The sequence below is a fragment of the Kogia breviceps genome, chromosome 4 (assembly GCF_026419965.1).
Source record: "Kogia breviceps isolate mKogBre1 chromosome 4, mKogBre1 haplotype 1, whole genome shotgun sequence".
Lineage (NCBI taxonomy): Eukaryota > Metazoa > Chordata > Mammalia > Artiodactyla > Physeteridae > Kogia > Kogia breviceps.
In genome coordinates, this window is record NC_081313.1 from 45,776,422 (window position 1) to 45,793,778 (window position 17,357).

A 17,357-nucleotide genomic window follows, 5' to 3' on the forward strand; every position below is an offset into this window, starting at 1 on the left:
AATGGTGTTTCCTAAGGTGCCAACCATGATTAACTCAGTCACTGGAAAAATCTGGCTCATTATCACATATAAACAACTCACATTGCTGAAAGGTCACGCTGCCTATGACAGAGTATTCAAATAGCCAACTGCTGACATCAAACCACGATGTCTTTTATTAGGCATGAAATCTTGAGTGATGCAGAAAGAAATCTGACAAATCATGCAGGCTGAATTTATGCTTTAAGAATTGAACATCAAATACACTAATAAAGCATTTTAAATAAGATTATTGTACCCCCTGATCGATCTTTATTCTAGGCAAAAATTTAACCTCAGAATTCAGAGAACTTTATTTTAATAAATTATAGTAAGTACACTGCATCTGACAGCTGGGCAAATAGAACTAGTAGCACAGGTAATTCACGTTCTATGCTCATTTGAAAGGAAGCATTATTACTTCATGAAAGATCTACTCCACTTGTTTTTCTGTATACAGGTTTTTGCCTCTGTTATAATAAAGATATTAAATTAGATGATTTTATTTTGGTTATTAATTTAAATTTAATTTTTAAATTTCATATTTATTTTTGCATAATCTCTATCCCCACTTGGTACAGAATTTAAGCAAAAGTAGACTGTCTCTTTCTCAACAACAAAGACAAAAGCATAATTATTGTTATTTCTGAGAGGAGGCAGATAGATGAAATCAAGGAAGGACACTCAGGGCATTAAAGCCTTGGCAATGTTCTATTTCTTAAACTGTTGATTTTAGTACTATTCTTTATATTTTAGAAAGTCACTAGATAGTTTCTCTTATATGGATGAAATATTTCAAAACAGAAAGTGAAGAAAGAAATTTCCCTTTCAGCCCCTTCTCCATTCAGCTGCCTGTGCCCTCTCCTCATTGACTTTTAGATTGTCTCCTAAATTTCACTTTTACAAACACTGCTGCAGTAAATAACCTTGTAGCTACATCATCCCCTGTGTGTGCAAGTATTACATTATTGTTTTTGTGGTAGGACAAATCAGATTTTATACATGTTATGTTAAGTATTAACTATCCTTGCCTGCACTATGACACATGATACTGGCAAGAAGTGTAAATAAAAGTCTCAACCAAATGTTATAAGGGGGTGTTGCCCCAGGCCGAGTTGAGTGATCCTGGGTGACCACATCCCAAAGGCACTGTGTTAGTCTTTTCTGTTCTCGCCTGCATTGCAGGACACAAAGAGTGAGGCATCTGCTACTACCGTCTGTGGGGAAGAACTAGAAACAGTTTTACACAAACCCCTTAGTTAGGGTTCAATCTTTCTTCACTTTTGTTACCGGGCAGCTCTCACCCTTCTTGAACTCAACCCTCTGAGAGCTATAGTCAGGGCTCTGACGCTTCTATAATTTTCTTCACTCTTTAATGCTTGCTACCACAAAAGGTCCCTGAGGTTTTCTCCCACACAGCTCAACGGTTAGAAAATTAAGGTCATTTCTTTCTCTTCTGCCCCTCCAAGCAAAAGTATAATCATTCAAGGTCAAAATACATTGGGAATGAGGAGAAATAATACACTTTAGGAAAGAAATGATGACAGTGTTATGGAAAGCTTTTGCACAGAGCTGTACTGGTCTGTGAGAGGGATTAAATGCTATTTGCACACACTAATCTCAGACTTTCTTAGGTATTTCTAAACATTTATTAACCAATAAGATTCACTGAAAATGGCAGGAAAATGTGGACTTCATTAAAAAGTTAAACATCTAAACACACTAGCGTAAAAGAAATGTGTACTTATATGATAATAATTTCTTATAAAGATTTGAAGACGAGATTGCTTTAAAAAATGTGGCAATAACATCCATGTTAAAAAAAACCCTCCTGCTTAAAAAATAACCAAAAAAACCAAAAACACAAAAAATTGTTTTGAGGATTGTTTTTGAGTCCAAATACACTTTATGCCACTAGATGGCACTAAAACACAGACCATGAGTTGCCATAGGCCTTGGGTTGGGTGGGGTGGGTGGGGCTGAGGAGGGAGAAAGAACTCCTTGCTTTGGTTTTACCTCCAGAAAAACCTGGAGTCAAATTATGATTATTTACAAGACAAAGAGGTCATTTTGATAGAAAACGTCTTTCCAAGTTACGTTTTGGTTAAACCATATAAACTTGCTGTTTTTGTATGTCAGCAAAGGTGGAATATTGATAGTTTCATACAGTTCAACCCCAAAAGTACTTAGATTCCTAGAATATGCTAATAAATAAAATTTATTTTAATGAAGGATAAAAAAAACCTAACAGGTATAAGCAACTGAAATGTGATGATTTTCTTCTTTCTTAGCCTGGCAGGGAGAGCCTGTTGGATTCAATGATGAGACCACAAGATTACTGGTTCTGGGTGAAATGGGGAAGAGACATGCGAGGGCATTTTTATAAAATTGACAATGTCCAATTACCAAGGAACAGTAATGTTCTACAGGGTTAATAACCACTGCATTTTTCCTAAAATTATCCCACGTGCTGTATTTTGGTAAGAGTAAAGGTGAAATGACTTGCTTGTTCCTACCCTGTATTTTCAAATCAGGCATATGTGCTCAGTCCGAATGACGTGAGGGTCTCTCCAAGGATCCAGGATAATACTTGGATATTTCCTATCTTTTCCTTAACCAAAGATTCCACTTCTTTTAATATTGCACACCTCCAGAGGAGGATTCTAGTTGACTTAGAGTTTTACAAGGTAGTCACAAATGATGCAACACAAATAATGGGACAGGTGGGGCTGAAGGCAACTGACTACCAAGCAGGGTTCCCTACATTTCATCAGTGTTGTGCCTCCTTGGGGTTCCTTGCCAAATTGTGACTACACCCTTGGGAGGAAAAGGCCACCCGCCGACTGGCATCAGGTGACACGGCATCATTCCTGTCAACACTTACCCTAAGGGAATACCCAAACCAAAAGATTTTGACCCAAACACAGGAGAATAGTTCAAAATGGAAACCAATAAAATATTTATTTTCCTGGGGATCAAAAGGATTCTGAGCTTATAAGGGAAAACATAAGAAATTGGAAGTGGAAAAGGGTTTAGGTTGAACACCAGCAAGAATTTCTAACCCTGACAGTGTTTTAGCCTTGGGAATAGAATACGGAGGGGTACTGTAGGACCTTGTATTGTAGGATCTTTGCTGAAGACTATGTCTGTGCACGATGCTTCAGCCCTGTCCACCAAAGTGGAATATGACCTTGCACGTCTTCCTAAATTCTCTCGTAACTTAAGATTTTATTCTCTTAGCTTCACAGTAAACTGTGACTGGGAAACAATAGGGAGGGATCTTTTCGTGTTTTGGAGATGAAGGCAAGCATAAAGAAATGAATTCTCAAGAGGAGGCAGAAGATAAGATGGGCTTGGGAAGAGACTTTGACCAGAGTGGGAGTGGGAGGCCCATTTTAAAGAATTATGGGAAGGAAATTCGGCACAGAAAAAGAAACCGAAAGGGATAGAAAGTAAAATGTCAATAGCAGTTATTTTGGAGTTTGGAATTATAGGAAATTTTCTTTGTCTTCCTTTTGCTTATATTTCTTTTCTATGCAAAAGATTTGAGTTTGAAAGCAGTATGGCTTTTTCACCAGAATAATCTAGTGTGAAGTTCCAAACCCCAAAGCATGCTGGGGAAAGGGAGGAATTCTTTGGCCTATTTGAACACTTCCCTGAGTGACCTGTCTAATGTCCACTGTCTTCTGTCCATTGGTATATTTGACCAAATAATGTTGGTATCAATTCATAAGCGACATAAACATCTTACAGCTTAAGCATTACAATATTTTACATTAAATGGTGAATACTCCAGCCTGTATTAAAAATTTGAGGAGTTATTGGTTAGGTCAACGAAATAAGTTAGTGGTGCCCAGTCAGGCTGAAGAGAAGGCCATAGACAAGTGCCACTAACTGGGCCTTCTTTCTTACCTTCTTCTCCAAAGATGCTCTATCAAAATTGTTCAGGGTTAAACAGGTTTTAAAAAAAATTCTAGTAGAGCTTCCTAGATCATATACCCTAGTAAAAAGCCATTTGTGAAAACTGTGATGGAGTCACTGAAAAAGAATCTGCAGACTCTGGGGCAATAATCACCTTCTATAAGGTGTCATGAGTCATTAAGGTAATCATAAGCAAACTTTCCTAAAGAGATTCCAGGATTATTTTCAGGCATCATATATGCTTACAAATTACACAGAGCTGGTTTTATTCAAAGTTCCAATTTCAAGGGCATTAAGTATACATCTTATTTATTTAAACAGTTCACTAACACAGACTAAATGATATTTTACATATATATATTTCTCAGTATACTGAGATTCTATTAGTTTTTTGGAGATTGTAAGTACACTAAAAAAATGTCTAATTATGTAAAAGACTAGATTTCCTTAGAATTTAAGAGTGCTAATAGCAAGGTTCAAGTCAAATTTATTGACCAGTTAGTTGGAGATTCATACATACTACCTGAAGTAAGATGATAAGGTATCATATATAGATTATTTTTTCCATATTTTACTATATATTTATGTATATTTTTCTTACAATAATACCTAGAGATTTTAGTTAGAAGCAAGAATAATAACCTAAATAAACTCAAGCTGGAATGATTGTTTCTACATTTGGTGATGGTTATTTATATATTATTTTGCCTGATTTATTCTGTCTACTGAGAGCTTTATATCTAAGAGCTCTGAGCTCTTAGATATAAAGTTATGGGTTCTCAATAGCAACCAATTAAAAGTCCTTAGCTTTGTAAGTTTGCTATCACAAAATATGATGAAAACATATGACTGTAAATGTTTTGAACATAGAAATATAGATATTAGAAAGAACTAATGATATACAGCAAAACTTGAAGCAAATGAGACATTAACCTTCTAAAAGGATGGTGGTTGCATTCTATCTTTAACTGTCTGCATCAATGAAAAAGATCACTATATACTTTGCTATTTACTGACTCATTAAATTTTTGGTCTAAATTATAGCAATTAAAAAATTTCAGGAAATTTGAAAAAGTGGAAGAATCATACATAATACTGCTATCCAAACACTGCCATTATGCATTGTTTAAAAACAATGCGTGTTATGACGTTTTGGAGATGAAAGAACCCTTACTGATAACAACACAAAATTCAGTCAGTATTTTATTTTCTAGAAATTGTGCTGAGCGTTTTACAAGCTTGGTACTATTTCAATCTCTTGACAACGTTTTGAGGTGAGTAGTCTTGTAGGTGTCATTTCACAGAGGAGGAAACCAGGCTTGCCCAAGTTCAGTCAGTTGCCCAAGTTCATTCATTTAGCAAGAGTAGATGATGGGCTTTGACTGGGCCCTGACTATCTTAATCCAGCTGAGTCCCCAATTTTACCAACTGGAGAAAAGAAGTTTTAGGCAAGTTAAGTGAGTTGCCCAAGGCAGTAGAGCTAGTTTTGATGTAGCCTTGATGATGATTTTTATAACCCTCTAGATCACTTGTATTCCAATATTGAACATTTCCTATTAACAGTCAGTGTTGGCTTTAAACATGCTTCATGCCCCAGGTTGAATCAGTTTTATCCCATTCTATCCATAGTCTGTCCATACCAGTGGCTCTCAACTTTTCCTGAGAAAATACCGGGGCCTTTAAAAATTACAGGTGTTTGGGTCCAACCCCCAGATTTTTGGATTCAATTGATCTGAGGTGCAGCATGGGATAAAATCTTTCTAGCTGATTCTAATGCATAGGTAGAGTTGAGAAGCACTGGTCTATACAAAGAATATCGGGTTATCAACCACTTTATATATATTCCAAAATTCTTTATATGGTTTTTTCACCTTCTAGCATTTCTGTCATGTGGTTAAAGTATTTTCATGATTTGTATACCTAAAAGGAACAAATAAACATAAATATGTCACTGAGTTAAATCTTTGGACAAATAACATGTTTAAAAAAAGAGTAAATAAAGCATCAGGTTGAAGTGGAATACGGAATTTCAAGCACTGATCATGCACCTAATTATACTAAATGTAACTTAATCCATGATATAGCTTTCCTCTTTTAGTGTTCATGTCAGTTAAGGAAATGTGGTCCCATTTAAGTATGTCACTTGGGTAATTTGTAATTTGAAGCAAAGATACTCATTGGGTCCCTGGGTTTATAGGAAACAGACCAATATGGCCAAGGTCACATTCTCTAGCACGGCTTTTAAATTACTGGAATGAACCACAGAATTTGTATTTGTACGTGTGTTTGATTTAGAATGAAATTAAGAACCCGAACTAACAATTACATTTCCAGATGAGTGACAAACATGTCCATTCAGCAAGCTGGGCTTACCTGTGCAAAGGGAGTCACAATCAGGTCATCTCCATGTCTGAAAAACAAACCAAAGCCCACGTTAGATGGAACTGATCACTCTAGGACCACTTTGAAGCAATATTAAATAGTAACTTTCTCATTCATAAATCCCCACAGAGAATTACAGTAATTCCATCCTTATCCTTCAACACATGTTCTTCTCAGTCACGGGAGTGAAGATGTGTCTTCTGGGATGTTAACCATTGTCCAGTTCCCTGGGTGAAAAGAGGGGCTTCTTGATCATCAACCAAGGTCACTGGCACTTATTAAGCGCACAGGATATATAAGAGTAGAAACGGAGTTCCATCAGTGGGGCCTGAGTTTTACTCTTTGCTGCTTATGATAAGTGTTACCGAGGGGCGCTGTGGAAGGAGCCAGCAACGGCAATGGCTCTGGTGAGAGGTCCCTGGACCATCTAACGTTGGAAGGTGACGAGCATCAGGTGCTCTACATCATCATGTGTGAGCCTTGGATGGGCTCAGAACTGTGGCTGACATAAGACTGCGTCATACTCTAATAAAAACCAGTGAAACTTTTCAACTGACTCACCTTCCAGCCGCCATACTTACGGGGGAAGGTTACCCTGCGTGTGCTGTTGTTACAGCAACCTCAGTGACACTGTGCCGAGGATGCAGGAGCAAGGTGTCAGCATGATGTGTCTTGGAGGGACAGGGAGAGGCAAGGAAAGTTGTGAACATTCTGCTTGGAAGAAAGTAAGAAACCCAGGCCCAGAGTTCTTTCGTGGTGTTTCTTAGTACGAATAGTTCACGAGAAGGATTTCCAAAATCCCCACGGGATATTTCTTGATCTAGCTAGCTGGAACTCTTTAATCAAAAGGGAATGGAATTATTCTACACAGAAAGCTTCCGGACATGACCCTAACTGAGAACATTGCAGCTAAATGGTTCACTCACTCATGAACAATTCTGGAAAGGGCTTGAGTGACCCAAAACAGCACTCATGAAAATATGCTTCGGCACAAGCAGCGTATGGATGACGTTAGTAAATGGATTGCTGCCAATAATTAGACCAGTTGTTACGGTCATCATCAAATTACACAGAGATCTTGAAATTCAAAGTGTGGGAAAAATAAAGCAGAAAAGGGGTGGAACACACTCTAAAGGAAACGTGTGTTATTTTGCACCCTCTTCGTTCCACAATTACATCTTCTGAGGGGCACTGCTCTTTGGAGAGATTATTCAGAGAGCCAAAATTTAACTAATACAAAATCTAGATATCTTCCCGAGGTACAGTCTTTTCTTCCATTTTATTCTTTATAATTTCCCGACTACAAAGTTTATTTTCTAAGAACTTAGTCATCTTGGCCAAGGCACATTCTGAAATCAATCTCTGGAAATAAGTCTTTTAATTTTTCACATGAATTACACTGGATTTGAATCACTCTAAACTGAAAAGCGTGTGCATGTGTATTAAAACACTTAATTCTCTCTTTGGTTGTATTTCATTCCCAAGCACTATAAAATATTTATTTAGAATATGCAATATTTAGGATAATTTATCAGTCTTGCTTTCTTTCCATGTCAAAGCATAAAGAAAATTAGTTATAATTTTAGTGATGGAAATATTTCACTCTTGACCTGCCCAGAAATTGTTTTTGCCAAATATCTCAAGACCGTCTCATTTTAGTCACAGTAGAATTATTTCTAGCAATTCAGTGGCAAATGTCCTCAATAAATAGCCTATCCTTTTCTTTTCAAAATTATGTAAGGTTTAAATTATCTCTGAATAGGGACTTCTCTGGTAGCACAGAGGTTAAGAATACGCCTGCCAAAGCAGGGGACACAGGTTCGAGCCCTGAACTGGGAAGGTCCCACATGCCATGGAGCAACTAAGCCCGTGCGTCACAACTACGGAGCCTGCGAGCCACAGATACTGAAGCCCGCACGCCTAGAGCCCGTGCCATGAGAAGCCCGCACACCGCAATGAGTCGCCGCAACTAGAGAAAGCCCACACGCAGCAACGAAGACCCGACGCGGCCAAACATACATACATACATAAATAAATAAATTTATCAAAAAAATACATAATCTCTGAATATATACCGAATGTATAATGACAGAATCTTTGTCCAAGTCTTTGTTGGTAGCCTGCCCTCGAGACCATGGGCTGAACTGGAGCCACCCACTCTGGCCCCTGGGGCAGGGGCAGCCTCTCCCCTCCCTCAAAGAGAAGCTTGCTGAGTTCTGAGCCTGCACTGATGGCCACTGGAGGTGGGGATAGGAGGCTCAGCAGCACACCACTGAACTTCCTGTTCTTCCAGGGAGGGATGATAATAGAGTCAAGAACTACTCCCTATGCCTCTGGCCATCCTTCTGCTACTTTTGTATTATTTACTACAGTGCTTTCATTTCTTCCCTCCTTCTTTCTGTAATAAGAAGCCAGAAACACTGGCAAGAAACTGAAAGAGAGAAATCAAAAAGCAAACCCTCACAGACACCTCACTGGGATCCATAAACTGTTTAAGCCCTTAAATGGGGAAAAGCCTCTTGCCCTCTTGCAAAATAAGCTCACCAACAGCAGTACCTGAAAAATACAGTTTTGTAACCTAGTTCATTTCAAGATTGCGTTTGAAACACAAGGCAACGATCTTTCCACGCTTTATTATTACCAAACCAGAAGGAAAAGGGCCTTTCCATGCTTTATTATTACCAAACTGGCAGTTAATTAGAAGAAAGTTTATACTTTATTGAGAGAAGATTTCTAATCCTATGAAGCTGTGAAAAGCATTAGAGTCCACAAAGTATCTGCTGCTTCTGAATATCACGCATTGCAAATTTCAGGATGGTAAGTGGCTGGATGAACTAGTGCTTTGAAGAGGGGCCATGGTCTGAGGCTTACTTCCTGAATGTTGTGCAAACTTTTTGATATTCTGTGTTTCACTCTCTCTGGCTATAAAACCAGAAAGACATTCTCCTCTGGAGTTTGTCAGTAGGATTAGGGAAATGATAAACATACAGATAGTGGTATTTTGAAATCCTGGTGTCTTTCTTCCCTTAGACTCAAAACTATCACCCATTCATCACCATTTTTGATCCACCTCTTTTAAAATTAGAGAGTCATTAGAGAACAAGCATGTTCTTATTTTTAATATGCACATAAAAATGCTACTGGGAGCCCAACATGAAAAAATGCATTTAGAAGCATAAAAATGCTTCTGGGAGCCCTGTTTGACAACACCCAGGAATTAGCCACAGGAGGAACTTTTCTACTCACCACTCTTTACTCCCATGTTCACAGAAGTACAGACATAGAAAATAAACAAACAAATACATACACAATGTACTTGATCTTGTAAAAGCTAACATTTATACATATACTGAATATAAAACACCTATTAACTGTAGAAACTTTGGGAAATACAGAAAAACTTTAAGAGCCATCCAAAGATAACAGTTGTAATGATGTGTTTTTTCCAAAAAAATAATGTGGGCTCTGGGAAAATGTAAATGTCACATTTAAGAATATAATGAACCTTTTAAAATTAGTTTTGAAGGAGGTATTTATGTTATGATTTCCATAAACTTTAAGTTATATAAATTGAATCATAAATCATTAAGTTATGATTTCCATAAACTTCTAGTAGACAAAATACTACTAAAACAAATGAAAAACTCTGCTTCATTGGTAGCAGATTCACCTGAGGATATGGCTTCTCTACATTGCTTGGCCTTTTAGTTTAGAACCAGCTCCACTGTAAGTTAAAAAAATTAACTAGTCCTTCCGCTTATGGAACCCCAGGGACTGAAGTTCCTATAACACAAAGCCAACCTCAGCCATACCTGAAAGTGATCTTTCTCTTTGATGCTACTGCCACTTAGAATTAAAGTAATCCCTTTAACACAAAAGCTTGGTCCTGTGGTCAAAATCACAACTACAGAAACTTGCATTTTGGAAAGAATGTCCAGTAACATTTTACTGAGAACTAAAAATAATGTAAATTAATATAAGATCAAAATTAAAGCAGTTCAGGGCTTCCCTGGTGGCGCAGTGGTTGAGAATCCGCCTGCCGATGCAGGGGACACGGGTTCGTGCCCCGGTCCGGGAAGATCCCACATGCCGCGGAGCGGCTGGGCCCATGAGCCATGGCCGCTGAGCCTGAGCGTCCGGAGCCTGTGCTCCGCAACGGGAGAGGCCACAACAGTGAGAGGCCCGCGTACCACCAAAAAAAAAAAAAAAAAAAAAAAATTAAAGCAGTTCAGTATTGTGTACAGTAGTATCTTTCAATTCAAAATTTTTCAATGTCAAATTCCAAGCCATTTGTGCATGTCTGTATACACAACTCTGATGGTTTTTCGATAATGCTAACTATAGATATCAGTCATCAAGTTGAAATGACTACCCTCACTTGAAGATCACCTTTGTGTTTATATTCCATATCAGCACCAAAAGAAGAAACCAAATTACAGCCCTTTCCCCAGTTTTAACAGACAAATAAACTAATATTTATTCTACAAAAACAGGTGACTGAGGTCATCCAAGTTCTTAACTTTACGAGGAAACAGCTTTCTTTGTCCTTGAATTCTAATTTCCTAATAGATTTGAGTGGTAACTTATCCTGGCATCCCTTTCACTGAGGCCCAGGAAAGTCACTCAATGTTTTGTTGATTTCAGCTCTGGGGGCCCTTTTAATATGTTCCCAGTATTTTATATTTCTTAAATGGGCTTTCAATATAATTATTTAAAAAAAATCAGAGTACAAATATCCAACAAACTGATAAATAATAATGGTATTACTTTCAGACAGTTATAATTTTTATAAAACAATAATGATAACCAATATTTATCAGATGGTTACTCTGTGCCAGGAACTGTGCAAAGCACATTTCACTGATTATCTCCTATTAAATTTTTTTTTGTACGTGAGGAATGGAAGGCCCAAGAAGGACAAAAAAAATCACCATGCCCATGGTGTGATGGGGTCAGGGTTCAAAGGCAGGCAATATGACTCTGGTGGGTCTGTGCTTAAGCACTGTGCAATTCTGCAACAGTAATGGCATTTATCAATGCCAAAAGCACATCCCAAACAATGCCTAATCTCTAGGCATTTTCCATTTCATAAAGATGATTATGTACCATAAAGACAACAAATGGAAGAGTTAACATATAAATGCAAAAAAAATCAAAACAAAAAAATTACTAAAATGACTTACAAAACAAAACAATCTCTACCCACCTGCTGATTTTCATGTCCTTCTACCCTAAGCTAAAATAATAAAATGAAACAAAATAATTTTTGGTTTCCTACTGAGGTGATAATTCTGGCTGAGAGTTTAATATCATATGTCCATATTCAGAGTGCAACAAGATTACATGCATATCATATGTAACAAAGGCCTCTGGAGATGGTATTTATGTGCATATATATGTATATGTAAACATCTACATATAAATGTATTTATGTATATATTGTGTGTGCATGTGAGTGTAATCCTAGGGAAAGCATTTTGATTTTCTGCCTCTGAATTTCAAATGGGGTAGGGGGGAGATAAAGGTACTGTATCCACCACCATACTTATCTGCATAAAGAAAATTTACTATATTATTTTGCCTGTACTACTCAATATAAAAACCCTTCAAAGATCAACTGCTCTGCAAATATTACATTTAAAGGTATACTTCCTAAGATTAAAAACATATCATGGGGGGACTTCCCTGGTGGTCCAGTGGTTAAGACTTCGTCTTCCAATGCAGGGGTTGAGGGTTCGATCCCTGGTCAGGGAGATAGGATCCCTCATGCCTCGCGGCCAAAAAACCAAAACATGAAACAGAAGCAATATTGTAACAAATTCAATAAAGATTTTAAAAATGGTCCACATCAAAAAAAAAATCTAAAAAGAAAAAATCATGTGTCAACACAAGTTCATCAATTATAACGGATGAACCACTCTGGTATGGGGGCAGAAAGTATATGGGAAATCGCTATACCTTCCTCTTAATGTTGCTGTGAAACTAGAAATGCTGTCTGAAGTCTTAAAAAATTAAAAAGAGAAAAATATATCATATAACTTTAGAAAGGGACGTGACCTTGGAAGTTATTTAGTCCTCTGAAATTTAAACCATTTGCTCACTTCTTATTCACAGTTTTAAGAATTAAGGCCTTGGCCTGCTTTTTGACCAAAAACATTCTAAAAACAAAACCCTCAGTTTCTGGCCCATGTGTGCTCATATCACATGCACTGATGAGAAAGTAAATGAAATTGGAGTTAATGCAACATAAGCAAAAATTCTCTAGTCTGAAGTGTAATCTCTTCTTTATTTGTCATAAAACAAAAATTTAGGCTTCGTTAGAGAAAGTACATGATGCCAATAAATGGCCTCAAATTTGTTAGTTAAATGATGGCATGAAAGATCATCTGTTTTCATAATTATTCAGCAAAAGATTTTCCAGCTATAAGAAGTTAAGTGTTTTGCACATGTAGAGACACACTCGCTAAGCCTATTTATTTTGTTTAATAAAAACCAATACAATAAAGGGGTCCTTCTAGGCCTGTTGATGTCACAAATTGTTGTCATGGAACTTTGATGCCTGACCTCCGTGGGCGGCGGGAGGGGGAAGGAGGACGGGGAAAGGACCGAGTACACAGCAATCTTTCACAAATGCCCTCACTCTGTTGTAGGAACAGGTTCTTCTTTTCTAGTTTATCTTATTTGACAGGCCCGTTGTTAACGTCAGTGGCCCTGACTTCTTGGTTTTTCTCTAGGATGGGTTCCCAGGGAAAAGATTTATGGGTAGCTAGAACAACAATTTTTTAAGATCTGCACGAGGTAAAATGATTCAGGAGATTAAAAGGAAGAGTGTGATCAAATGGAGAGGAGTGAGAGCAGTATGTTTTCTGCATGCCTACTATTACCAGACCCTGCTCTACTAACACACGGTATTTAATTCTGATGCCTCTGCATTCAGTGGATGCTCATATTCCCATCCTAAGATAAAGAACTGGTTTCTGAGAACTTAAGTAACTCATCAGTGGTCATGCCCTTGGCAAGTGGCAGAGTTCAGTGGTTTCCAGATGCCAGGCTGAGACCTGGTACTGGCCCAAGAGAATGTTCATTGGTCCTTGTGAAGGTGAGAAAAACATGAACCATGGAGTAAGGGGTTTTAAAAAGTCATATTAAAAAAAAAAAAAACTAACCATATTCCTTTGGAAAACTCTCCTTTATTCTGAGAATAGGTGCCACTCCCTTTGTAAAAAATTCTAGTGACATGCCTTTGGAAAATAAAATGATTGGGTATATCGATAGGAATTTCATTGTTAAATAAATAAAGTCATTTATCTGGCAAAGTAAGCACTTAGTAACCCTGGGTCAGTCCCCCATATGGTTTTTGTTTTGGTTTGGTTTGGTTTTTTTTGCGGTACGCGGGCCTCTCACTGCCGTGGCCTCTCCGGCTGCGGAGCACAGGCTCCGGACGCACAGGCTCAGCGGCCATGGCTCACGGGCCCAGTCGCTCCGCGGCATGTGGGATCTTCCCGGACCGGGGCACGAACTCGTGTCCCCTGCATGGGCAGGCGGACTCTCAACCACTGTGCCACCAGGGAAACCCCGTTAAAATAGTTTTAAATGCATTCTGAAGAATTTAAGAGGGGGAAAAAAAAAACTGCACATATTTAATATAATTATCCACCTATTCTGTAATTTTCTTCATGTTTCTTCATGAGAGCGCTTGGGCAACCTTCTGTTATCTAGTTGTTTCTACTCTTATAAAATACATTTTTACTCTTAATGATAGTTTAAGATTACTTTTCATGTATTTATTTCTTTACTGTACTCACGCTAATCATTAAAAGTTTTTCTGTTTCTTATTATTCGTAAGAATTAAATTGCTACTCGGGATTACATTTAACAAACTATGTGACAGCCTTCTGAGCAGAGGCTGCCAGGAACTTCTCTTCTGCCTTGTATAAGCTAATTTTTTTAGATGCTGAGTTTAGCCTAGTTCTATAGACTTGAGTCAGTTGCATATTTTCTTTATTACTTCTCTGACCAATTTGAGCTTGTATCTTCTTTTATTCTTAAACTATAAATGGAAACTAAATTTTCATAGCGCCAAGTCATTCATTTGGTCAATTGGATTTGGTGAACAGGTACTTCTGTTTCTCAGCAGTTTTGCCACAATAGTTCACAGCACTTTATGGCATTTGCAAATAATGTTCTCGTAGAAATGATCGAAATGTGTGTTGTGTTTTTCAAGAAGTTTAAGCTCTCAGGAACTTGGGTCTCTCATCTGTAAAACAGATCTGTAAAACAGCATAATAATGTCCCTCTGCATAGGACTGTGGAAAGTACCAAATGAGATTACAGATGTGAAATACTTAGAAGAATGAAGAGTGATGTACACATGTAACGTATGCTGTGATTATTATTACTACCATTATTAATCTTATTTTCTTCTTGTGCCTCAGCTATTTAATCAGTATCTATTTATAGAAGATAAGATAATGCCATCCTGTCTTATAGGAGGTAATTATCTTCCTTCTCTCTTTACCAACAAATTAAACAATTCTATTGCAACTTAAAGAGCATTTAATGGTTTTCCAAGACACTTCATTGTTACTGTTTGTATTTGAAATTTCTAAGGGATAATCACAAACCTTCATTGCTACTGTTTGTATTTGAAATTTCTAAGGGATTTTCTCAATAGGAAAGCTTAACTAGAACAGTTAAGTATAAAATCATCAAAAGTGATTAAAATATATAATAATGTCATTCTCTATAAAGTGCAGTTGAATTATAGACACCGAACAATCCTCCCAGCATTATCATGAACTAGGTAAGAAAATGGAGGTTTACATATGGCCACATGTGAAGTCAAATGAAGAGAAAGGATAACACTTTATCTGTAGATGGAATGTGTAGTATCAGACTGAAGACTGAAATGGTAGTTATTTATTCTATTCACCTTGCTTCTCATAGAAACATCTCCCTAGTAGAAAGAATGCTTTTCAGGAGTCAGTTAGTGTCAAAGGAAAACCTTATAGCTGCAATATAAACACCCAGGGGGAATACGAAAGCTGAACATGTCAAGACATTATTTTTCAACAAGATATAGAGTTGCATCACGGTCTAATTAGATTTGTCACTCTTACGTGAGTCCAATCAGATAAGGAACTCTTGAATAGGTACAGGGAAAAATGCGGTCATCCTTGTAAGTTTACTTTGGAAAGAAAAGCACTACTTAGCTGTTAAATATCGTAGCCTTTTCATAAAATGCACGGATACACGCTGGTATCCAAAAATCAATTTGCTATAATTTTAGAAAATATCAATAGAATACATAACTATGTAAAACAGAGTCTACTAAGTCATTGTGAGTTTGTCCCTGGCCTCTATCAAAAGCCCAGTTATTTCACCTTTGATGAAGTTGGAGGAGATGACTTTCAACCTGGTCATTCATCCATTCAACATTATATATAATTAGCTATAGGGCTTTTCAGCATTTTTCTTTTCTACTCACCCCCATTCTGTTCTCTTTTTATAATTGCAGTGTGGCTCTTTTAAGCTTTTTCCCCTTTCTCAAGCTGCCCCATCACTCTTTCCTTTAGTCATCGATGGCTATATTTTCTTTTTCTTTTTTTTGTTTTAATTGAAGTGTAGTTGATTTACAATGCTGTGCCAATGTCTTCTGTACAGCAAAGTGACTCAGTTATCCACATATATACGTTCTTTTTAAATATACTTTCTACTTGCATGAAAAAGTAGAGATCATAAGCCATCAATTCTCTCAACATTTCAGCCATCCATCTCCAAATTTATATCTCCCCCTTTCACTTCTTTTTTTCATTGTTCTAAAGAATGCAGTACTTGTCTCTACTCCTTTTTCAAAGAAGCCTTTACTTAGGCTCATGATCATATTTTCATCAGCAGCTACAACTCCATACTTAACCTCTACATCCCTCAGCTTAAGTGTTCTGAATTCAAAAACATTTCCCTTGAACCTAATTCTCCCTCAAGCAGCTTTAGTTTTTCTTTTCCTCTTTAACTTACTAACCTTTTAAAGAGATGCCTGAACTTGCTGATATCTCCACTTTCAATTCACTCCTTCACTAATTCTTCTATTACCCCACTAAGATGCTTCTCCCAGTGGGCATCCCAAACCTAGTCACAACAGAAGGTAATTGGTTCTTCTAATTTCCCCTCACCCTCTGCACTGTTGTTTCTGCTCTCTGTCCTTGTCCTTTAATTGTTGTCTTGTCTCTCCTAGAGTTCTGGCCTCAACATGTAAAAGCCAAATTCATTATTTCAGTATGTTGTCCACTCTATCCTGTGTTCCCATGTCAAAATCACCATTCATTTACTTGTTCAGGGTCAAAACGTCAACATTCTCTCTGATTCTCCTTGCCCACTGGCTGTCTCCCAACATGCACACGCGTGTGCAGGCACACACATGTGCACACACACACACACCCACACACACCATTCTGTAAGCCTATTGCTTCTTGCATCTGGACTAACCTCATCCTACCCCCACTCTTGACCTGGGCCTCCATCATATTTAGCCTGCTTTGCTTCTATGAATTTCAACATGATCTGTTTCCCTGTAATCACTTCATTCTATACAATCATTCAACAATAGAGTAATCAGAAGCAATAAAAACAAGAATGCGATCACGTGATCCCAGCTAAAAACCTGTGGCTCTGAGGTCCCATAGACTGTATTCCAACCTTCTTTTTCTCCTGCCACATTTCCCTACTCACACCAACCAGTCATTCTTTAATTGAGTCATGATTTCCCTCACCCCACATTATCTAAATGTTGCCCCGTTCGACTGATTATCCCTGGCTGTCAAACTCTCCTTCTCTTCTCCTTTTCCCTCATAAATGCCTCAAGGATGGTGCTCACCAGATTTTATTCCAAAGGTCTAAAATGTCAGCCCTTTTGCCCTGCCTCTCCCCCTACCCCCATGCAGACGGGGAGCTTTAAACACACCATAGCTTTTCAGTAAGTATTTTTATTACGTATGAATGAATAAACAAATGTCTTAATTTTCAAACCTAAGAAAATA

At 37.7% G+C, this 17,357-nt stretch overlaps 1 protein-coding gene across 9 annotated transcripts in view; it reads right to left on the reverse strand.

The window, feature by feature from the left end:
* Nucleotides 1–17,357, reverse strand: part of PDE4D (phosphodiesterase 4D) — a 1,495,323-nt gene that overhangs the window by 199,253 nt on the left and 1,278,713 nt on the right. For all 9 annotated transcript variants that reach the window (XM_067031002.1, XM_067031004.1, XM_067031001.1 and 6 more), the window contains one exon: nucleotides 6,313–6,349. In XM_067031002.1, coding sequence (XP_066887103.1) covers nucleotides 6,313–6,349 — 37 coding nt within the window. The remainder of the gene's footprint in view (nucleotides 1–6,312; nucleotides 6,350–17,357) is intronic.